The 25,670-nt window shown below is 35.1% G+C and overlaps 1 protein-coding gene across 2 annotated transcripts in view; it reads left to right on the plus strand.

The window, feature by feature from the left end:
- Positions 1-25,670, plus strand: part of Rubicon (run domain Beclin-1-interacting and cysteine-rich domain-containing protein rubicon) — a 357,235-nt gene that overhangs the window by 50,133 nt on the left and 281,432 nt on the right. For both annotated transcript variants that reach the window (XM_090410954.1, XM_090410955.1), the window contains exon 4: positions 12,243-12,349. In XM_090410954.1, the coding sequence (XP_090267080.1) occupies positions 12,243-12,349 (107 nt within the window). The remainder of the gene's footprint in view (positions 1-12,242; positions 12,350-25,670) is intronic.

A 25,670-nucleotide genomic window follows, 5' to 3' on the forward strand; every position in this document is an offset into this window, starting at 1 on the left:
GGTGGTTTGCCTGCTTGTGGGATGAAAAACCCCAGATAAACTGAGGGGAAAAACCCTGCTGTCCACGCCCAAGACCTGAAGTCTTACAGTGGCTGCACTTCATAGTTCAGAAGGCCTGACAGAGGGATGAATTCCAGATGTTTGGAGTAGAGCTCTCATAGTACCCATATATACAAAAAGAGAGAAAAAAACTGAATGTGAGAATTATAGAATCATTTCCCTAAATGACCAGAAATGTTCAAGTATGGAGGTATAAAAGTCTTACAGTGGCTGCACTTCATAATTCAGAAAGCATGACAGAGGGATGAATTCCAGATGTTTGGAGTAGAGCTCTCATAGTACCCATAGAAGCATTTCCCTACTGAGTGTGCCTGGCAAGATTTATACCAGTATACTTGAGAAACGGTTGAGAAGAATTGCAGAAAGGAAGCTTGATGAAGAACAAGCTAGATTCAGGCCAAATAGAGGTGTTAAGATCAGACTTTCACTTTGCAACAAATAGTTGAGAAATCATGGGAATATAACAAAGATCTGAATTTAAATTTTGTAGATCTGGAAAAGGCATATGACAAAGAGCCAAGAGAGAAGCTATTCAAAACACTACAGTTGTATGGTATCAATGGGACATTATATCAAGCAGTATTTTGTCTTTATTTGAGTTGTAAGTCAGTAGTTAGAATTAAAGTAAGTATAAGAAGGTGGTTTAATGTTAAATCTGGTGTCAGACCAAAGATGTACATTATCCCCTCTGTTATTCATTATGCATATATACAGGGTGTTCGGGATAAATTTGACATATTTATAATTAATTATATTTTTCCGTAAGTTACATGTATTAACACACACTTCTCTTGATTTAAAAGTTTGGACCCTTCTTCATTCATATACAAGATGTCAGAAAGGATGGATAGCTGGAACCCATCTGAATCATGGAAGAGAATAACTTGTATCATGATGATTCGTGCCCGCCATCAAAATAAGGATATTACGACTGCTGCCCAATGCTCCCTGAATACAGTAAAAACAATCAGGCATGAACTAGAGACTTGCAATGGTGACTACGAGGATGTAGCAAGAAGAAAGATCCCTAGCAGACGATCTGATTGCGTTCGTACAGCAGAATTCCTCGCAAATCTGCAGGAACAGGTGTTGAAGAACCCTGGCATTGGAATTCGGGCTTTGTTCGTGGAGTTGCTAACTGTAGTCAAGCCCTGGATAACAAGGGTAGCCAATGGTAGGCCGTATGTATGGCAGCAGGATTCGGCCCCTTGCCACACCTCTGGGAAAAGTCAAAAATGGTTGTCTGAAAATTTCTACGACTTCACCAGTCCAAATGTTTGGCCTCCAAACTCCCCAGACCTTAACCCCATGGATTATTTTGTATGCGGCGCAGTTGAAAAAGACACCAATTGCACTTCCAGTAATACAAAAGCCCAGTTAATGGATAAAATTAAAACAGTTTTTGCGGCCCTTCCCAGGGAGACTGTAGCATCAGCTTGTTCGAGGTTCCGAAGCAGAATTGAAGCTGTGATTGATGCTAATGGTGGTTATTTTGAGTAAATCTTGTTGATAGTATTGTAATTAACTCTGCCTGTAATGTTTTTTTGTCAATTCATTAAATTTAATAGATACAAAGAAGATTTTCTTTTTCCTTACGAAACTGTCAAATTTATCCCGAACACCCTGTATATATGGATCACATTATGAAGGAAAGTGGTATTAAACCTGATATCAAAATTGGAAAGATTAATCTCAGATCTTTACTTTATGCAGATGATCTTCTAAATAAATCTGGCAGTGCCAGCTTGTCCATAGGACTGCAGCCTCTCCAGTATAAAATGAAAGTTCCTGTTTTATTATTGGCGTTCTTAAATTTTTATATATTTATCTAAAAACTGTTATTTTCTTGTTTGTAATACAATGCCACTCAATAGTATTTTATATAATTCATTTTGTAACAATAGTTGTATTTTGTAGTAGTCAGTGTGCTGTGTGGGCTAGGGCTAGTATCAGTACTGGCAAGTATACTAACTGCTGGCGCTGCATTCAGTACAAACTGCACCAAACCGCTAACGAGTGGGGATAATGTGTGATTTACATGCAGTTTGGGCTGGTAGCATTGCAGCCCAAGATATGTTGCTACTACACAAGCACAAATAACGGAAGTTAACGTCGTTGTCATTAAAATTGATCTAAAAACTTATTTTCTTGTTTGTAATACAATACTGCTTGATAGTATTTTATGTAATTCATTTTGTAGCAGTAGTTGTATTTTGCAATAGTCAATGTGCTGTGTGGGCTAGGGCAAATATCAGTACTGGCAAATATACTCAACGCTTGGGTAACGCATTATTTACGTGCAGTTTGTTCTGGTAGCCCTAACTGGATTGTGAATGGAGAACCTATAGAACAAGTCAAACATTTCAGCTACTTAGGTACAATTTTTAGTGAAGATGGTAAATTAAATATGGAAATAGACAACAGAATCAACAAAGCTGGTATGGTAGGAAGTCAATTGAATAAATTTATATGGAATAAGAGAGAAATTAGTCAAAACACTAAATTAACTGTATACAACAAAATGTTCAAGCTACTTTTAACTTATGGATCTGAGAGCTAGGTTAGAAATAAAACACTTGACCAAGACTAGGGACCACAGATATGAGAGTCATGAGAAAGATTGGAGGTGTAAACAGATGGCATCAATAGCAATATCATATTAAAAATGAGGATATTATGAAAGAACTTGACATTGTCAGCATACAGGAATGTGTTAGCAGAGCTAATTTCAGGTGGTATGTCATTTAAACAGAATGGGAGAGGAAAGATTAGCAAAACAAGTGTTCTCTGCTAGGTTGGCAGGAAAAAGACCCAGAGGAAGACCAAGATATAGGTGGATTGATACAGTAAAAAGTGCCTTAGAAGATAGAAATATAAGATCCGATAATGTTGGAGTTTTGACAGATAACAGATTTGTTTGGAGGAAAATTGTAGGTAGTAAATTTAGTGGTAATGTAAGTTTTTCATGTAGTACTATTATATCCTGTACACCCCTTGAGGGTATATGTCAGGGATTTGATGATGATGATGAATACAAATGGTAAATTCAAAATGTCATATATTGATCTATGATCAATATATGACATTTTTATTTGTTGCCAGAGTACTTGATAGCGAGTAGTGGTTGTGTGTGGAATGCCAAGCCTGATTTATGTTCTCTTCTTTTTTTTCAATGTCTTTTATGTGTTTAGACATGCTGACCTTCCTGTGTGGCCTACATAGCAAATGCCACAAAAGCACTGAATCTCATAGATGCCTGGTTTTTTCATGGAGTGATGTGGAGGTTTTGGTGAATGTAGGAATCTTGATATTTTTTGTAAAGGTGAAAAAAGTCTCTTTTATGTTGTATTTGCAGAGCAAGTATTTGAGATGTATGACTGCAATACTAGTAACAGTTTTTCATGTGGCAATGAGTTTGAAGCCATCTGGTGTGAAGTGGAGTCTAACAAGATTAATTACATGGTGGAATGTTGTAACAGACCTGGGGATTGGTTGTTAGCGGCAAAGAAATGCATCACCAAATAAATACGATGGGGAATTTTAATTATCCAAACATTAATTGGGTAGCTGTGAAGTCGCATGAGAAGAATGAAACTGAATTTATTGAGCTCTTGTAAGACAACTTCCCCAAGCAGCATGTGACAGAAGAAACTCATGGTCAAAGAGTGCTAGATCTGTCAGAGTGGGGGGGTCAGTTAAAGACGTTACTATCCTGCCTTTGGTTGGTGACAGTGATCATGAGGTACTCACTTGAGAAGTGGCTGAGTTTGTGAATGTTTCATTCAGCAAAGGTTACATGCTGAATTACAAAGCAGGAAATTATGACCACTTGATGAGTATGCTGGTTTCTGTTCCATGATATCAGTTGTAGGATGGGAAGAATATTGACAGTGCATAGGAAGTGTTTAAAAAATTCTTAAACGATGCAATATCAGAATGTGTCCCTAGAGTTCAAAGAATAAATAGAGTAGGAGTGAAATGGAACTGTAATCTAATAAGCCACTTTTCGTACGAAAAAGATGATGTGGAAGGAATACCATGTGCATAAGGATGATGTCAGTTATGATAATTATAAGCAATAGTCCAGAAGAGTTACAAGTGTTGTAAGGAAAGTTAAGTCTGAAAGTATCAAAAGAAGCTAGCTCTTCAAGTTCAAGACAACCCAAAAGAATTCTATTTATGCTGTAAATAAAAGAAAGAATGAATTTGAAAGAATAAATCTACTGAATGCAGATGTATGCGTGTGACCAATGTAGAAGTGATTGTTCAACTAATGAGTTTACATTTTGCTAAAAGCTATCAACCTGATATGAATAACAATTTTGCAATAGAAACTGATGGGATATCAGCACGGATGTTAATGGAGTGTTCAGTTGAACTAGTTATTCCTTTGACCAAGCTATATAATTTGAATTTCTGAACAAAGAAGATTCCACATGAGTGGAAAGAATGCAATCCCATTGCACAAGGATGGTGCAAAGACAGATGTATCCGACTATTGACCAATCAGTATCTCAGGAGTGGTGATGAAGATTTTGAAAAAGTTGGTTAGTGCTTGTATTCAGAAATGGGTTGACAGAGAATTCTACTTTGCAATGAAACAGCATGTGTTTACTAAGAAAAGGTCATGTTTTAGCAATTTGCTCATTATCACTGAGTTAGAGAAGGGGAATCGATACACCATGATACTTTGGGATTTTGCTAAGGCTTTTGACAGAATAATAGCATAGAAGACTGTTGCATAAAGAGGATGGCTGACTGACAGATATCAAAAAGTCGTATATGAGGGATTTGAATCTGCAAGATTTAAAATAACCAGTGGTGTGCGTTAATGATCAGTCCTTGGTCCATTGTTATTCAATCTGTACATTAATGACATTGGAAAGGATTTGACAGCTATTTGCAGATGATGCAAAAGATAGGTAGCTGATATGCAGTACTTGCAGAATGATTTCAATAGGCTGGATTTGTGGGCATGTGAAAATGGCTGTCATTTCAATGTTGATAAATGTAAAGTCATGCACTTTGGTGTGATTAGATATCCAATGTCGTATTATATTGGTGGGATTATGCTAGAAGAAACTAATCAGGCTAGGGATCTTGGAGTTTTAGTAGACAGGAAGTTGAAGTTCAAGGATCATATAGCAAAAATTGTAAATACAACTCTGATGAGAATAATTGCAATGCTGAAACAAACATTGACATGTAAAGATATAGAAGTCATTTTGTCTCTTTATAAGGCCTTGTTAAGACCTCACTGGGACTATAGCATGCAGGTCTGGTCTCCTGGTTTCCATAGTGATTCTGATACAGTGGAGAGAGCGTGCAAAGGAGAGTGTTAAAAATGATATCAGGATTGTGGAATACTTAATATTAAAACAGATCGAGAATTTGTAGACTGTAGACACTGGTAAAAAGGAGAAAGAGGGGTGATGTGATTGAGACTTACAAACTTCTGAAAGTGTCATACAGGATTTCAGTTGATGGAATTTTTCATTTTATGGAGGATGGGAAAGGAGAAGAGAGCATCCAAGTTGAGAATTAATGCTGCTAAGAGGGGGGGGGGGGTTAAAGCTAGATTTTTCTCTCGTAGATAGAATGGTGTGTGACTGGAATGGATTGCCATTGATGTTGTGTGTGCAAGCAGTGTGAATGAATTGAACAATAGATATGATAGCTGGTGCAAATATTGTGGTCTTCCTTGATGAGTTCCTGACTCCCTGGAGGTCTCTGTTAATAATAATTTCAAATCCTTTACATACTCTTGTAACCTGGACCAGTGAAGATGTAGCTATCTTCAATAATGTAGTCGTTGAGGCTTTTCTTATTTCTTGTATCTTCTGTCCTCATGAACTTGCTCACATCTTTATGCAGGAATGTGGTGTTAGTATGACTAGTCCATATCTTGACAAAAAAATCCAGCTAATAATAAAGGTAGTACCTTTATTATTAGCTTTGCCTTTTCTCCAAATTTTCCCCAAACATTTCTGTATGCTAGGCAGGATTCATTTCCTACTCTGCTGTTTAGATCTCCAACAAAGACCACTTTTTCCATTTACTTTGTGAGTTGCCTGCTGTAATGAGTCAAAAAATTCCTCAAATTCTTCCTTAGGAGAACCTTCTGTGAGTCCATAGGTACAAATAAGTTTCATTGTCCATTTTCCCATTTTTAAGTTGCCCACATAACCCTATTTGAGATTATCTTCCAGTTGAGAAATTTGGGTGTTGAATGTTATCTCTCCCTTACCTTTATTGTTGTTGCCTGAATATAATATCCTATACTTATTAGTTAGTAGAATCTCACCTGATTTTTATCTCAGTAACTCCAGTTATGGCCACATGGTACTTTTCCATATTTTTTTATTTTTATTTTTTTTATTTAATACTCCTTTTATATTCCTTCTTTCAATTCTTCTGATGTTGGGTTTGTTTTTCTAGATGTTCATTTGGAGTCTCTTCCAGTCACTAAGTTTCACTATTTACCCTGGTTTCCTGATGAATGCAGCAGGAGCCTTGTTTAACAAATAATGTCCCAGCTAGTATGCAGTCTCACTATGTTGTATCATATGTATTTCTGGTTTAAGCCAATAGAGAGTGTAATTTTTATCCAAGTTCCCAATTTCCACCCATCCTTGTTCATTCAGTACCCAGTGGATACTTAGCAGCAGGGTATACCACATAAAGGTGAAAGTTTGACATTATCAGATGCCCCAGTCGGTTCTTTTCATTCCTTAAACATGATGTAGTGGTCTCGTCCAGTTATTTGGCTTTGACTCTAAGCAACCCAGTAGAAACGAGAAAGTTATTTGTTGTACAAACAAATATTTCATCTTGTGTATTGTAAGACATCATCAGTGCGAGCAAAGAAGAACAATAAGAAATTGAACAAAGCAAATAGTAGAGTACGTGTATTAAATTAGAATCCCTTTATATTTCTGCATGCAGTCACATGTTCATGGAGTTATAAACTAATGGGCTTTATTTGAATAAATGTTTGTATTTATACATAGATCTATGTAATAGTTTTCTCATTGGCTCCTGTGGCTAGTGTTTACATTTCCATGTTGTGTCAGGCCATATGTGTGAGGCTTGATAAGTTGGATGTGGTCTTGATGTTTAGAAATACATTTATTGACTGATATATTTGTTTTTCTGTAATAAGACAAGTTGCATGAATATGGCACTTGGTATACACCAGGTAGCACCATTGGAAAAGGTAACAGATTGCAAATTTGGTTGATGTGTTTGAAGGTAACAAAGAAATTTTGAGATTTGTAAGTGGGTCTGCCTATGGAATCCATTGGGTCTGAGTGGATATTTACTTTTGTGGAATTTCTAGTCCTGCATGATAGGTTCTGAGTTTTTTAATAGTTTATAGATCTGTGAATGTTGTTTTATCCAATAACTTATTAGGTTTATTAAGTTGACTTTTTATGCACACACTGAAAAGAGTTGACACTCTTTTCAGTGTGTGCATAAAATCCAGCTGGGAAATTCAGCTGGACAAAATAACAGTTATGGTATAATAATGTGGCTAATAATCTAAAACTGTAGTGTTTCCTTTGTCAGCCTTTGTGATAACTATGTTGTTATTGCATTTTAAAGACTTCAGGACTTTCACCTTACACAATGGAATATTCAATTCCAGTGGTTGAGCATCCTAAATGACTTTGGTGACTTCAAAATGAAGTCTGTTAACTTGATCACTAAAAAGATGACTGATGGTCTTTTTAGTGTGTTCATAAAATCCAGCTGGAGAATTCAATTGGGCAAAATAGCAAACTTCTAGGCCATTAAGTTCATTTCCTGTTAGTGAGCAAACCATTTGTTACCAGGTAATTTGGATGTATATTCAACCTTACATTCCAGTAAGGTTAAATATTTCCAATTAATTTACAGTAATTTTTTTTTTAATAATGTGCCTGCATTTTTTATGATATTAATAAAAACATTTAGTAAGTTGGGATTTCATGTACTTGATAGACAGCTTCTAGCTGAGATGTTTTATAATATTTAAAGCTGTTTCCTGAATTAATAAATAGAGAACAACTGGCTCTGAGATAAATTGTATGAGCACCTGGTGATTTAATAACTTCTTTCATCTTGTTGAAAGTTAGGATTAGTTTTATTAGTTAGGATTGAATTTCTTTTATTCAAGAAATTTCTTTAAAAAAAAAGTGCATTTTAAATAAATGCGCTTCTGCATTTCTTTAAAAAACATAGATGGTGCCATCTCCTCTCTCTCTCTCTCTCTCGCTATCTCTCTATGCATGCTTGATCGTTTTGAAAGTAGCACTGTGCAGCATTCAAAATTCTGTATGTTTGTGTATCTCCCATTGTTAACTTTTTTTAATCATTATATAGTTACTTACTTACTTAATCCTCTTCACTCCACCTAGGAGCATAGGTCTTCCACCACCATTTTCCACCGGACTCTGTTTTTTGCTTCTGCTTTTATTTGGTTTCAGTTTTTATCAATATTTGTTATTTCTTTCAGTATTGTTCTTTTCCATGTTTCTCTTGGCCTTCCTTGTCTTCTTTTACCCTGTGGGTTCCAATCTAGAGCCTGTTTTACTATTATTTTATCTTCTTTTCTCAACACATGCCCAATGCCCCAACCATCTCCATTTCCTTCCGCATATCTGTTGCAACATCGGTTTCTGGTTTGTTTTCTGCCATAGTTCTTAGTTTGATATTTGTTTTGGCCAATATATTCCTGGTATCATTCTTAAGCACTTGTTTAGGAAGATCTGGAAGTGTTAACTATCTTTTTGTTTAATATCCACGTTTCTGATCCATACATTAGCATTGCCTTTATATTGAGTTAAATATTCTCATTTTAGTTTTTATAGACAAATTCTTGTTTTTCCAAATATTTCTAAGTTGGTTGAAAGTTGAATAAGCCAGCTGTTTCCTTCTATTTATATCTTCAGTAGTTCCTCCTTTTATTGATACTATTGAACCAAGGTATATAAACTGTTCCTTCTTTAAGTGGTATTTCTTCTATTGTTATTTGTTTATTTTGCTTTGCATTTATTTTCATTAATATTGTTTTATTTTTATTTATCCTAAGACCAACTTTTTTGGCTGTTTCTACAAGTGTTGTTGTTTTTTTGTTTTATATGTTGGTGCTTCTGTGAAAGTAAACAGATATCATCTGCATAAGATCGTGGAGTTGGTTTTGAAGTATTGTATTTAAAAAATATAGATGGTGCCATCTCTCTCTCTCACTATCTCTCTATGCATGCTTAATCATTTTGAAGGTAGCACTGTGCAGCATTCAGAATTCTGTATGTTTGTGTATCTCCCATTGTTAACTTTTTTTAAGCATTACTAGTAAACTTGTAGGACAATAGCTGGCTGTAGTTTTTTTACAATAGCATTATGGCTCTTGCTGTTTGGTTTGAACTTTCTAGTAGTTTGTTACAGTAAGTGAATTTGTCATAATGCTTTTTGTTAAATGAGAGTTCACTGTATTTTTCTGAGTGCTCAGTGCAGCAGATTAAAAACAAATGTGACTTGCTTGTGTTCTGTTTGTTTCATAATGTCTATAACTTTAAGAAATAGATGAGAGGCAGGGATGAACTGCATTTTTGTAACTGAGATCTTCTTTCCTGTCTTACTAATCCATCATTCTTGTTTAGATTTGGATGATGTTTCAGCATCTCACAAGCTTCCTTTAACTTTCTTTCAAGCAACATTTTGGTGCTGTGTAGGAACTTGGTTGGTGCCTTTCCAGTTGATTCTGTCACATGTTTGAAGTGCATAGTCTGACAGGCCTGCTTTAAAAAAGTGGAGGAATTTAATGTGGCATTTATGTTCGCCTTTTCTTATTGGGATGGTGCACTCTGTTTCCCCTATGTAGGGTATTTAGTGTTATTAGGTAGAGTGTTATTTTCATTATTATAAGTAAATAATTATTCTAACGTGTGTTTTTGTCTCCATAAATTCTTCACTATTTTGCCCATACTGACTCTTTAAATTGTCCTACAAGCTCTCCACATTGCTCTACCTAATTTCACATCATCAGCAAACAACTGAGTATTTCCTTTCAGGTTATTTCCTATATCATATATGTAAAAATTAAACAGTAGTGGCCCTAGCACTGAACTAGTCACCAGCTTTTGCCTGGATTCTGTTCCTCCATATATCATTATTTGATATTTGTCCAGAAGCCCACCTCTTATTCATGTATTTACATTGAGGCTATTTACATGCGATATCCTAAGAACCTCAAATTCATCTACCTCTCTTTCCAGAGGTAGATAAATCTTTTCAGTCTGTCACATATCTCTCAGCACCAACCTCACTTGGATGATATACCCTTGCAAAGTGGTCACTCAATAACTCAATTATTTTATCTGCTTCTGTCACCTCATCAGCACTCATTAGGGTTAATCTTCCATGGTCATTCTTGCCCTTTCTTGCCACATAATGAAAGAACTCTTTGGGATTTCCTTTGGCCTGCTTGGCTAGTCTCTTCTCATAATCTGATTTTGCCTTTCTTACTGGTCACCTTTCTTGCCTGACCCTCGTACTGTTCATGAGTTTGCTGGTCACATTTCTCCTTATATATACCCTCCACAGCAGTTTTCTTTTTCTGCAGCTCATGCTTAATGATATTACTCATCCATCTAACACCCTCCTTACTCATCCACCTGATCAACCCTCCTTACCTTAGGTATACAGTTTAATATTGTTTCCTCTAGATTCCCCTTAGCTATCTTTCATGCACTACTAACATCCTTCCCTTGCAGGGTTTTATGCCATGCACAAATTCAAGCTTCTTTCTAAGCTTATCATAATCACATGCCTTGTAGTTCCATCTATATATATATATATATATATATATCCCTTCTTTACAGATTATTCTTCATGTTTTACAATTTCCTAAGTCAAGACTACATTGTCACTTTCCCCGATCGGAGGTAATGTGGCCACCTTGGTTATGGATAGCTCTTCTGATCCTCTGAGCAGGTCCAGTACTCTCACACCCAAGTCTCCTCCATCACATGCTGCTAATTATGTCTTAGTAGGAGTATAAATTCTATTTCCTTCCTGCCACATGAACTTTCTTCTTTCCAGCCTATGTCTCCATAGTTGAGTCTCCCATAATGATCACTCATCCTTCGCTCATTGTACTAATTCGCCAATGCATCCAGATCATCCCTGGAACTTCCAGGTCTACAGCAACAACCAACTGTATATTTTGTCTTATTGGTTTGATCTCACACTTGGATGGCAAGGTTGCACCAACTAATGTCCAAAATCCCCTCCACTCCTCTTCTTCTTGATACTTCTGACATAGTATATAGAAACTGCAGCATTCCTTTAGGACCCCAATCAACTTAACTTCCTGAATTGACTACTCTATTCAATATTTTTGATTGATAGACTAGATTCTGCAATTGTTCATTCTTACTTTCACTTGCTTTATGGGTCCTTCACTCTCTCTCTCTCTCTCGCACACACTGCTGTCACCCTAATTGCTTAAGTTTTAATGAATTTGTGCTTCAAGATGCTTGGTAAACAAAGCTCTCTACACATCATCAAAACCATTTAGATGTAGTCCATCAACATTATAGAACTCCTTCTTTCCATCAAGTGCAGACTATAGATGCACAAATCCTACATTGTTTTTTCTGCCCAATCTACATATTGATTCATTTGCTATGATTGTCCTCTTCCTCAGTTTGCCTATCATTGCATGGCAGGAGACTTATGATCTTCACCTTCTCGCTCTTCATTTTTGCTTTGTCTAAAAACTCCTTTACATCCTCCCTCATAGAATGCTTCTCACCTCTCAGGTTATTAGTGTCAATGAAGGCAATTAATTCTTTCATCTTACCTTTTTGCATCCAGATGGCGTGACTAATATCATTAATTTTTGCACCAGGGAAACATGATTGTTATACTTAATTACTCCTCTTATCATAGATTCTCTGTACATAATTTCTCCTTGTTTTTCTCATATTGTACCATCATAGTGTATATTTTGATTTTAGCCGATACATATCCTTAGATTACTCCTTTATCATAAATCTAAATATAAAAAAAGTGTTAATCTTGGAGAATAGTTTTTTTTTTTTTCCCTATTCCATTCAAAGTTCGTATGCTTTGTTTGTATTATTTACAAAAAAAAAAAGAAAAAAAAAGTACATATTAATCAATGTCTCTTTCAGGTAATGCCTTCCTTTGTAATGAGCCTTATGTGAAAGCACTTCTCATGTGTTTGAAAGCAGTAGATTTGAATCGACCTTCTCTTCTAGCTGAACTAGATCCTACTCTGGTAAGAATGCAAGTTATATTTCCCCCTTGGTTATAAAATGTGATGTGCCAATACTCTGTTTTAAAGGTCAAGTATGAATAATAATTTGGAATCAATTTAAAATTAAGTGTTCTAGGTGATTTATTATTCTTTTGTATGTGTGCGTGCGTGCATGTTATGAATGCCCTCATTTTTTTATTTTTCTTTTATGTCAGCCCCATACATGAGCAATCTGATGAACATATAATATGATAGTACCATGTCTAGTCAATTGATAAGGGGGGAAAAAGTGATAGTTGATTCGTGAAGAGCTGGAAATTGTATTTATTGGGAAAAGCTGTTCCAAAGGGAATGAAAGAAGTCGATGAGAAATTTGCGCAATAAGTTTGGAGATGAACTGTATATGGACATTGACCTGCAGCTGCTAGTGTTTTTACATGCATAGAAGAAAAGGAAAGAATGATAGTGGCCAGTCAGTGGGGCAGTGTTACTTAAATACATATATAAAAAGACAATGTAGAAACAGAGTATCTGTGGGAAAGTAGTTGGAGAGAGAGTAAGGGGGGGGGGAATCTGTAAAATGGATAGTCTTTTATTGGATACAGAGTGGGGGAGGGAGTTGTGGGTGCACTTTTCCAAATGTGAGAACACTGGTTGGATTAATTTGGGCTTTATCAAATGTAAGGAGTTGTTCAGAATAGAAATGGTGTTTTGAATGAAAAGGAATACAAAGGTTTTTGGAGGTAGAGGAGGCTATGGATATGACAGTTCGTGCCATGAAAGTCTAAATGTGAAATTGAATCTAAAAAGAGAAAAACTAATCATGACTGAAGCTCAGCATGGTATCTACAGTAAGGAGGAGTGAAGTAAGACTTTTCTTCCAAGAAATAGGACAAGATTGTTTTTGATAGCATTAAAATTCACTGGATTATCTTTTTACTCACCTGAGAAAGTGAGATCACTGTTTAAGACATTGGCTAGGAAAATTTAGCTTGAATCATATGAGTATTAGAAGTTTTGCCAAAGGAAGAAGAAGAATGGAGTGTACTGTCATCTGCAAAACAATGAATAAGATTTGAATTAACGAGAGAATGTCATTAATGTATGGAAGGAAGAGTATGGGTGAAAATACGAGTCCTAGAGTATCCTGACATTTGTAGAGAAATATGAGAGAAACCATCCATGCTGTCAATCAGTGAATGACCAGAGAGGAAACTGGTGACTCAGTCATAAAGGAGAGAAGGGAGGCCATAAGCTATTAGCTTTGTAAAAATTTTTTATTCCAGATTCCATCATATAACTTGGGAATATCTAGAGTGACCATGAATTTCCACAAACCTTTCTGAGTCTTGTGTCCAAAAATGAGTCAAGTTGTATGGGAGATCTGCTGGAGAGCTAATTTATCTCCCCAGTAGATCTCCTGCGAATCCATCTTGTATCACTAATTAACTACTGAGTCTTCAGGTAGTGAGAAGATGGCTATTAAGTGACCTTTTTCTGTTACTTTTGAGAGGATTCAGGTGGTGGAAATAGGATAGTTGTAGTTTGATGGCTGAGTTATTTCCTTTCTTTTACAGATACAATAGATTTTAAATTAGTATGACAGCTTGTATAGATGATACAGAATGGGTGTTAATGCTAGAACACAAGTTTTTTTTTTTTTTTTTTTAGCACAATTAGATTCCTAATCCAGGTGGTATCCATCTGGATTATTAAGTATCTAGATTACTGATAATTTTTCTGATTTCATTGTTAGATTGCAGGATATTAGCCTTCAGAGATAAATAATCAAAGAGGTCTGCATAGTCATCAGAATTGGGAAAGTGGTAGAGGTGGCATGTGAAAACAACATAGTGACAACATGTTGAATTGGATTTTGATGGTATTAATGCAAACACAGATTGATAAGAAAATAACTTTATTAACTTAAAAGCTAATATTTCACTGGTATTATATCCAGCATCTTCAGAGCACACAAACAAAGTTTGTTACAACAGTGAGATAACCACAATCCGGTGTAACAGTGGGACTGGTATAAGTAATTGCAGCATGCAACACAAGACTACAGTCCTAATTAGGCACCATCTAAGTTTAAAAATAAATAAATAAAATAATAATAAAAAAATTAAAAAAAAACAGTAGTCCGAAGTTTTGAAAAATACTAGTCCAATTAGTAGTGGTCCAAAGACTCAGTAGTCAGAAAAAAAAACTTTTTTTCAAAACTTTGGACTAGTATTTTTCAAAACTTCGGACTACTGTTTTTTTTTAATTTTTTAATTTTTAATTTTTTTAAATATTTTTTATTTTATTTTATCATCATCATCAAATTAATGACATGTATCCTCAAGGGGTGTACAGGATATGATAGTACTACATGAAAAATTTACATCATTACTAACTTCCTATCTACAATTTTCCTCCAAATCAGTCTGTTACTTGTCAAGACTCCAACATTATCAGATCTTATATTTCTATCATCTAAGGCACTTTGTACCGTATCGATCCACCTATATCTTGGTCTTCCTCTGGGTCGTTTTCCTGCCAACCTGGCAGAGATCAGTTGTTTTGCAAATCTTTTCTTGCCCTTTTCTGTTCAAGTGACGATATCACCTGAGATTAGCTCTGCTAACCCATTCCTGGATGCTGACAATGTGAAGTTCTTTCCTAATATTCTCGTCTTTAATATGATATTGCCATTGATGCCATCTGTTCACGCCTCTAATCTTTCTCAGGACTCTCATAGCTGCAGTCTCTAGTCTTTGGTCAAGTGTTTTACTTCTGCTCTCAGATCCATAAGTTAAAATTGGTTTGAACACCGTCTTGTATACAGCTAATTTAGTGTTTGGGCTAATTTCTCTCTTATTCCATATAAATTTATTCAGTTGACTTCCTACCATACCAGCTTTGTTGATTCTGTTGTCTATTTCCATATTTAAATTACCATCTTCACTAAAAATCGTGTAAGTAGCTGAAATGTTTTACTTGTTCCACAGGTTCCCCATTCAAAACACAGTTGACATTTTCAACGATTCTGGCTATTTTCATTGTCTTTGTCTTTTTATTGCTGATCTTCATACCATATCTATTACAACAGTTATTCAATTTAGTCAGGGAATCTTGCAAACTTGTAGCCGATTTATTTAGAAGTATAACATCGTCTGCATAAAGCAAAGAGCTGACATTAACATCTCCAATTCTGATATCATGTTTGATACCACTTTCCTTCATAATGTGATCCATATAGATAATGAATAACAGAGGGGATAATGTACATCCTTGTCTCACACCAGATTTAACATTAAACCATCTTCATGTAATTCCTTCAATTCTAACTGCTGACTTGCAACTCAAATAAAGACTAAGTATTGCTTGATATAATGCCCCATTGACAACATAACTGTATTGTATTGAATAACTTCTCTCTTGGCACCTTGTCGTATGCCTTTTCCAGATCAACAAAGCTTAAATACAGATCTTTGTTATATTCCCATGCTTTCTCAACTAATTGTCGTAAAGTGAAGATCTGATCCTGACAGCCTCTATTTAGCCTGAATCCAGCTTTTCTTCCACAATTCTTCTCAAACGTTTCTCAAGTATACTGGCATAAATCTTGCCTGGAACACTCAATAGGGAAATACCTCTGTAATTCTCACATTGTTTTATTTCCCTTTTCATATATGGGTACTATTAGAGCTCTACTCCAATCATCAGGAATTTGTCTCTCTGTCCAGGCCTTCTGAACTATGCAGTGCAGCCAATGTAAGCTTTTTATACCACCATACTTCAGCATTTCTGGCCAAATATCATCTACTCCTGCTGCTTTCCACATTTCAAGCCTTTCATGGCTTTTTCTACTTCAAGTAAGGATATGTATTCCTGACTGTATGCCTGTTGAGTGTTTTTTACCACTGTGCTATCACTGCTTGTTTCATTTAGCAATTTTTCGAAATAATTACTCCATACTTCAAGGATATCTTTTTCTCCAGTTTTCATGTCACCTTTATCATCTCTAACTCCTTTTACAGCACTCTTTTATTTATTTTATTTTATTTTATTTATTTTTATTATTTTTTTTTAAATTGAGATTGCACCTAATTAGGACTTTAGTCTTGTGTTGCATGCTGCAATTACTTATACTAGTCCCACTGTTACACCGGATTGTGGTTGTCTCGCTGTTGTAACAAACTTTGTTTGTGTGCTCTGAAGATGCTGGATATAATATAAGTGAAATATTATCCTTTAAGTTAATAAATAGTTATTTTCTTATCAATCTGTGTTTGCATCAGTACAGTCAAAAATCCAATTCAACATGTGTGACGAACACATAAGCCTTTCCACATAGTGACAACATGACTCCTCTGATCTTCCATGCCTATGGAAGATCAGAGGAGTCATGCAGTGAATTAATGATAGAGAGGGAAGTGATTTTCCTGGCTCATTGAAAAAGAGTTGGAGGGTGGAGAGACTGCCAAAAGATAAATTTTATCTTTAGTTGATGGCACCATCTGAATGTAAAGGATGGAAGGTGCTCCAAATAGTCTTAGTGAGGGACCAGAATGTTTCAACTGCCATTTGAGCAAGAGGAAAGTTTCTTGATTCTGGCATTTTGTAAAATGTTGTGGTATTTCTTCTTCAGCTATTTATGGTACTGAAAGTTTTATCTTGAACTGCTTTGTTACATTGGTTGGAGAACCAGAGCTTAGATGGGTGGCAGTGAGGGAGTTTTGTGTGAAGTGGGGAATGGAGATTATTGAAAAAGGATAAAAATGGGGAAAGAGTGCTGTAAAAAGAATCGGAGATAGTAAAGGTGATATCAGAAATGAAGATAAAAATAATTCTATGTCTTTAGTAATTACTTTGAAGAATTGCTAAATTAAACAGGAAGGGAAAACCACAACCCCTTTTCAGAGCAGAGATTACACAAAATCTAACATTGCACATATCCGGGGCACATCCAAATAATTAACAAAAATCCTAAATACATCCTTACAACCACTTACAGACCACATAAAAAAAAAATTGGCATCCCTTATCTGCTCCACCAAAGACCACATTCCCTAGGCCTACCAGGTCCCTTGCAGTTGCAAACTGTCTTACTATGACCAAATGGGCAGGACAGCCAAATCAGAATTTCTGAATACAAGGACTATATCTGGTTCTACCATTTCAGCCACTCAGGACTTGATGACATGCTTTGGACACTCACTGCTGGATATGTTGAAAGAAGGCCACTCTATTACACCGTAGCAAATACAAATATGAGAGGTTATTCCTTGAATCTGCCTCAGCCCTGAGAAACCTTCCAAACCCCAACAAATTTGAGTGAATGAGACTGCCCCAAATTTGGGAAGCACTCATACTCAGATCTTAAGCCCAACAGCCAATACCATCTCAATTTAGCCCACTAGGGTGGGGGGGAGTGCCATTTAAGACTCTAGGTTTGACTTTGGTTGTCTTTCTTCAGCCTCATTTGCTCAGTGTTAGTGCCTGACATATCATTGTTTTTGTGATCCCTGATGATGGCAATGTGACATTGTCGAAATATAGGAAAATATTAATTAAAGTTGTTATAATTAATATTTTAGCATACATTGTTATTTCCTGAAAAATAATAGTTGTTAGTAGTGGAAAATATTCAAGAGGAATGCAATCAGGAGGATATATAATAATAGTAGAGATAGAAAAAAAACAGCCATTAAAAATCTGAAATGTGGAAAGCCAGGTGGAATAGATGATATTTGACTCAGAATGCTCCAATATGGAAATATAAAAACTTATACAATGGCTGAATTGGATAATTCAGAAGACCTGGTCAGAAACTCAAATCCCAGAATGAATTGGAAAATGAGCTCCCATAGTGCCCATTTGTAAAATAGGTAAATAAAACAGTGTGAGAATTACAGAGAAATTTCTCAACCAAGTGTTCCAGGTAATTATGTTAGCATACTTGAGAAGATGCCAAGAAAAATTGTGGAAGAGAAACTTAAAAGAACATCTGGATTCTGGCCAAGTAGATGTTGTCAGAATCAGATTTTTACTTTGCAATTAATAATTGAGAAAGCATGGAAATATAACTCAGATTCATTATTTTAAGTTTTGTAGATCTGGAAAAGGCATGTGACAAGTAAACAGAACATGTCACGACTATGTAGGCTATATTTGAATTAAAAGGTCAGGGATTGGGATTAAAGGAAATGGAGGGAAGATGGTTTGCAAAATGGGGTGTGAGACAAGGGTGCACATTATTTCCATTGTTATTCATCCTCTGTATGGATCACATTATGGGGGAAAGTGACATTCGACCTGATAAACAAAATTGCTGATGTTATGTGTCTTGACTCTTTACTTTATGCAGATGATGATGTTGTACTCTTAAATAATGTACAAGTCTACAGGATTCTTGTGAATGGAATCTCTACTTTACAGGGAGAGTTTCATTCTCCATATAACTTCAATGTTGTTTAATTTTCAACTATAGTATACTGAAGAAGGTTCATTAAATGTGAATTAAAATATTTGTAATTTAGTCTGGCTTAATTATATAATTTTTCAAATGTGTCTACATGTGACCTTAGACCTTACAGTGAATAATGCATGGCTATACCTTAATTAACATTATTTATTGCTAGTTTAATGTTTTGGCTAATTTCTTTCTTATTCCATGCAAATTTATTCAACTAGCTCATCAACATACCGGCTTTGCTTATTCTGTTGTCTATTTCCATATTTAATTTGCTATCTTCACTAAAAACTGTGCCTAAATGGCTTAAATATTTTACTCGAAAGAGTATAAGTTCTCTATTGAGAATCCAGTTGAAGTTTTCTATATTCCTGCTTATTTTCATAATTTTGTCTTTTCATTGCTGATTTTCATTCCTGGAGGTTTTTTTTTACTGAATCTTTTTTGGAGTACATCATCGTCTGCATAAAGCAAAGGGCCAAGTTTCATATCACCAATTCAGTTATCAGGTTTAGTGCCACTTTCTTTCATATGTGATCCATATAGATGTTGAAGAAGAGTGGAGATAGTGAGCACATTTGTCTTACACCTGATTTTAAATCAGACTATCTTCTGTATTTCCTTCAGTTCTAACTAAAGGAAACAGAATGTTATACAGAGCAATAAGTTGCAAAGCAGCTTATTGTTCTGTATTACGTTCCATTTACCCCATATAATGTTTCAACAAGCTTTTCTTCTTATTCTTCTGTGCATCTTGTCATATACCTTTTCCAGATCTACAAAACTTACAGATTCTTGTTACTTTCCAACGATTTCTCATCCGTTCGTTGAGTAAGAATCTGATCTTGACATAAATTCGACCTTCTTACCAGGCCTTCCAAATTATGCGGTTTAGCCACTGCAAAACTTTTATACTTCAATATTTGATGATGTTTATTTTGAATATCATCTACTCCAAGTGCCTTTCCACATTTTAGATTTTTTATGGCTTTTTATTTTCCACCTCAACTATTGATATATTGATATGTACTCTTGATTGCATTTCTCGTGAGTATTTTCTGCTACTACTACTACTGTGTTACATCTTGTTTCATTTAACAGCCTTTCAAAGTAATTACCTTGGACATCTAGAATATCTTTTTTTCTTCAGAATTTGCACTGAGATTCCAAGGTTTGGTTTTCTTGAATAAAAACATTATTCAAGAAAAAATGAAAATTTTTCTTGAATAATGTTTTTTTTTTTTTTTTTTTTTTTTGTGTGTGTGTGTGTGTTTACGGTTCACTTGTAAAAGCTCCTCACCTTTAATCCTTTTTAAGACTTTCTTATGGTCTATTTGAATATGATATTCATTTTTATCTTACTTAGAACTAAGTTCAGTTCCAGTTTCATATGCTCTGTATATGAAATGATGGTGAGGATTGGATATTAGGTCAGAAGTCTCAGTTGGGGCCATGTCAAATTTGTCATTGCTTTAACAAATTTGGCAATAAAAAGACTAAAAACTATGAAAATAGATGGAAACATTGAACACATCAACTGCATTCTAAATGGAAAGCCTGTGGAATAAGTAAAATATTTCAGCTATTTAAGCATAGTTTTTAGTAAAGTTGGAAAATTAAATTTGGAAACAGACAACAGAATAAGCAGAGCTGGTATTATGGGCAGCCATTTGAATAAATTTATATGGAATAAGAGAAAAATTAGCCAAATCACCAAACTAGCAGTATACAAGACAGTATTGTATACTGTCAGTTCGGTTAGAAATAAAGCACTCAATCAAAGACTACTGATCAAAGATATGAGGATCCTGAAAAAACTTAGGGGAGTGGTGCTACGAACGATATTATGTAAAATTCGCCATTCATTGGCCTACACACACTGAATGTGGAATTCCGATAATTTAATGGAAACACAAATTTGCACAAAAACATTCAGAACCGAAGCTCACAACATGGGTTTGTATGGTCGGACTGCAAAATGCAAGCTCCACATTACCCGAACCATCATAAAGAGTCATCTCCAGTGGTGGAAAGAGCGTGTACAGTGGGATGTGAAAGCTTGGAAAGCTTATGTTTTATGGAGCGACGAATCACACTACACCCTCTATCTAGCAGATGGATGGATGTGGCAGATACCCAGTGAACGACTCTTACCAGAGTGCGTAACCTCAATTATGAAATTCGAAGGTTGCAGTGTGATGATATGGTCCTGTTTTTCCTGGATTGTCCTAGGACCTCTGTTTGGGATGTCACATTGAACTCCAAGAGGTATCTGAACATTCTGGACACTGCAATGCTTCCTACTTTGTGGCGTTTCTATGGAACTGATCATTGTTTCTTTCAGCAAGTCAATGCACGTGTTATAAAGCTGCTGTAACTGCGTGTTTTGTGCACATGAATGCACTTAACTGGCCTTCACAGTCCTTATCTCAACCTTATTGAACATTTCTGGGATCAACTGGAGCATCGGGTGAGATCGAGGGACATCTGTATATATGTGTGTGTGTGTGTATGTATATATATATATATATATATATATATATATATATAACAGATGGAATCAATGGCAGAATCATATTAAAAATGAAGATATTAGAAAGGAACTTGACATTTTTAGCATTGTAAAATGTGTAAGCAGAGCTAATCTGAGATGGTATAGTCACTTATACAGAAAGGTAGAGGAAAGGTTAGCAAAACAGGTGTTTGATGCCAAGACGGTAGGAAAGAGACTCAGAAGAAGACCAAGATTTAGTGGAGTGATTCAGTCAGAAGTGCCTTAGAAGCATGAAATGTTAGATAAACAATATTGAAGGGCTAACAAGTAATAGACTAATTTGGAGGAAAATTGTGGATAGGAGATTAATAATAATATAAACTTGTAATAATGTAGTGCTGTCATAGCAGCCTGAACACAGCAGGGGCCTATGATAAATTAAGGAAACAGGCTGGTGATAGGCAGTGGCTTGAGCACAGTTGATGGGGAGAGAAATTAGCAATGCCTGTGTCTTGGTCTGGAGCCAGCTACTCATGGCAATGTCAGCTTGTATTTCTAAGATTAGGAGGATAAATAAAATATGGGTGAAATAGATGAATCATGGCATTTTGCAGGAACTTCTGAGAAAGAAATAAAAGGATACTCCTCAGCAGAATGAGGAGTGTATAAGGTGCTGGCTAGATAGGTGATAAATATAGTTGGGAAAGACAAACTGGCACATGCAAGGAATAAAGCAAACTCTAGAGAATTCTCCAGTTATGTTGCTAGCAGAAATAAGGATGAATACAGAATCCTGGCTCTAGTTGCTGGAGATGGAACTTGAGTCATCTTCTGAAGATATAGTGGAAATGTTCAGTGAGTATTTCATTAGTGTATTTTATGTGTGTGTGTGGGGGGGGGGGATAAGAGGAACGTTAAATAGAAAGGAAGATGGGCAATTCAAGAATGGGAAGTGTCTAGAATATTAAGTAACTTTTGTGTTAATCTGGCTGTGGGACTGGATGGGATATCATGTCTATCACGGGAATGTGTCAAAGAACTGGCAGTGATCTTGACTTGGGAAATAAAGGCCATGTGAGTAAGGAGCTAAAAAGATTTTTGCATGGCCAGTGGTGAATGAGTGGAACGGATTGCCCGAGTGGATAGCGAGTATTCTAACAACGAATGTATTCAAGGCAAGGTATGATAGCTATTTCAGTCTTAAGTATTTGACTTCCCACAATGAGTCTTTGGACTCCATGGAGGCTTGGAAGTAATATAATACTAACTTCTCTGTATAGTATAATGTCCTGTTTATCCCATAAAAATGTATTGTTTTGAACAGTTTTCTGCTTGAAAATACTAGGATAAAGAGATAAATCATGTTGTTTATATGGGATAAACAGGACTTAGCCGTATATGCCTTTTTCTAATTTTTAAAAATTTTTTTACTGAAGTCATGCTTCGATGTAAAATAAAGTTCAATGCAAAATAAACATTAACTATTAGAGGTTAATCATTATTTTGTATGAGCTGTCAAAAGTTTTCTAATGTTGGTGGTGTTTGTATCTAGATAAACGTTGTTTACAAAATATGTCTGACAAGGGGCACACACGTTACTGTTGTATTCATGTTGCGTGAATAATTAAATGAACTTACCTCAGTGGATAAAAGATTGTGAAATAAAGAACTGTTATAAATTCTGGCTGCTTATTTACAAATAAATTGCAGTATTTATTTGTAAAAAGGACTCACCTTTAATTTAGTTTTTTTTATTTTATTTATTATTTCTTTAACTTAAACTCCAGAGAAGAAAATATTGAACTTTTCGATGATATTTTCATGCCATTAAAGAACTGTAGTCGTGTTGTCAACAAGAGATGCTTTTATTTTTGTCTGACCACACTGTCATGTTATTTGCCACATCAGGTAGTAGTGTGCTTGCACGAAGTTTGTACTTTCAAAGTGGAAGTTGAAATAGTGAGAAAGAATAATAGAACAGCTGTTGTTTTGATGAGAAGACATTTTGAAATGTTGGAAGTTTAGGGGAGAAATAAAGTTTAAAGAAATTCGCCAAAAAAGTGGCAAAGAGATTATGAGGGAAACAAACAGTTATCCTAAAATTAACAGATGAATTTCTTTTAAATGAAGGTTAATTGTGGCATAGATAAAAGTGATATATAGTTTCTTCCGAAGCAATGGACTGTTCCTTTTGATTATGCAGCAAACTTATTCTTGTTAATGCTGCAAACTTGAAAGAGATGAACTTTTTTTTTTTTTTTTTGTGTGTGTGTTCAAGGATAAGGAAGAAGTTTCCAAATGCAAAAAGGGAACTTTAAAATCACCTTTATATTTCAAGGAAATAGAGAAAGAACTGATATTGTAGAGAAGATATGAAAGAAGAAATACATTTTTTCTTAAGAAAAGTTGTACACAAATTATCTTTTTGTTTTCAAGGTAAAACAGGTATGAGCTAATTTAGATTTCTATGGCTACTGTTTAGAGGGGAAGAAACAGTGCCTGATTAGTTTGAAGTATGTGTATTTTCATCAAAACCTTTGATCTTGAAGAGAAGTGACAAGAAATCTTGTGTGATGTGTATGCTCTTTTAGTGCGAAATTAAGTTTATGGGCCCTTTTCTTTTTAGGAGATAAGTTTTATTTCTAATGCAAATTTGTATATAGAGATTGAAACAAACATTTTACACACAATGTTAAAGCAATACCATAAATTTACACTAATATTAATTGTTTGTAAATAAAGATATTATTTTTGTTTTCTTTGTCTATCATTTAATCTCTTAACTTATTATAATGACAATATCCCAGATCCAAATCTGTGATAACTAAAATGTTAATGAACCATTCAGGCATACTACTCTGGTATATAATGACTACCAGGGACCAGAGATACAGGAGAATAGGAAAGGAACACAGCAGGAGAAAAACTGTGGAATTTCTGTCTTCAGTATATGAAGACTGAACAGAAATTAGAAGAGTTAGAAATGGAAAACTCAGAGAGGATATCTTTTTATGAAGAGATGTGTGAAGTTTATTTTAATAATTAATTCATGTAGGATTTATATTTCAGATAAACTTGAAAGGAACTTTGTTGCTCCCCATTTCATGTAGAAATGAGTCCATTAAAGTTTGTTTTATTTAGGATTCTCAGTGTGATGAGTAATTTCTAACAGTTGGTATGGTTTTAGTTATTTCTTCAGTAGAAGGCAAAGTTGTTCTGAAGTGGTAAAACTGCTAAGGTTTTTAGTAGTGTATTCATTGGAGTTTGCTGTTACTTTCATATAGAAAATAAAGTTATAAAAGTGTATTGGATGGAGACATGTTTCCTTCAGTGTTCCATGATTTGAGATGCAAGCAGAGTTTGTCTTATGTTGCTATCATATAGAGAACAGTTTCTATGTTCGTTTCTGTGTGTGAACTCAAGAAGGAATTAAAATTTATGTACGAAGCAAGACTAAAATTCCACATATTTTGTCCATATAAGATAATCACTTTTGGTTTATGTGGCTGAAAGGAAGTTGTGTAGAAAGTTTTCCCTCTTGGTTATACTATAAATTAAAGATGCCAAGAGGTTATATTCTTGGTGTTCATCCTTTATCCAAGTGTAAGCAAACAAAGTTTGCAGATGAAGTCACTTCACGACTGGGTTACTTGTATATAGAGGTTAATGACTTCACATCAATTGCCTTAGTATCCCATAATGCAATGCACATATCCTTACGGACATGTATAATGTTATGCATTATGGGATACTAAGGCAATCGATGTGAAGTCATTAGCCTTTATATACAAGTAACAAGTCATGAAGTGACTTCATGTAAACTGCTTACACTTGGATAAAGGATGAAACCAAGAATATAATTTCTTGGCATCTTTACTTTATAGGAAGTTGTGTAGTTAACATTTTTTTTTTTTTTTTCATGTTATATGGCATTGTGCTTGCATAGTTAAGTTAAATAGTTAATTTGTTATATATATTTGTGTTATTTGTAAATTAAAGATTTTTGTTTTGGTTCTAAGCTGTTTTGATGACTCAATCTCTTAATGGGTTAAATGAGTTAATAGGTTCATTTAGAAGATAAAATGTTTATGTGAGATCCTGTTTTCTTTTCATTTTGAATTTAAAAGTTTAAATTACTTAGAGTGTGAGGGAGTAAGTAAAAATATCCCCCCCTTTTCCACACACACTGTCTTTATTATTATTATTAAGAGAGACCTCCAGGGAGTTGGAGACTCATCGAGGGAAGCTACATACTACTCGCACCAGTTATCATACTTACTCTTGAATTCATTCGCACTGCTTGCACTCACATCATCCAATGGCAATCCACTTCACCACGTGCTATTCTGGCTGAATCACTACAATTTCTTTCAAATCTGCCACTGAGT

Source organism: Typopeltis vanoorti, chromosome 21 (assembly GCF_054136105.1).
Source record: "Typopeltis vanoorti isolate ZY-2024b chromosome 21, IOZ_Tvanoo_1.0, whole genome shotgun sequence".
Taxonomy (NCBI): Eukaryota; Metazoa; Arthropoda; class Arachnida; order Uropygi; family Thelyphonidae; genus Typopeltis; species Typopeltis vanoorti.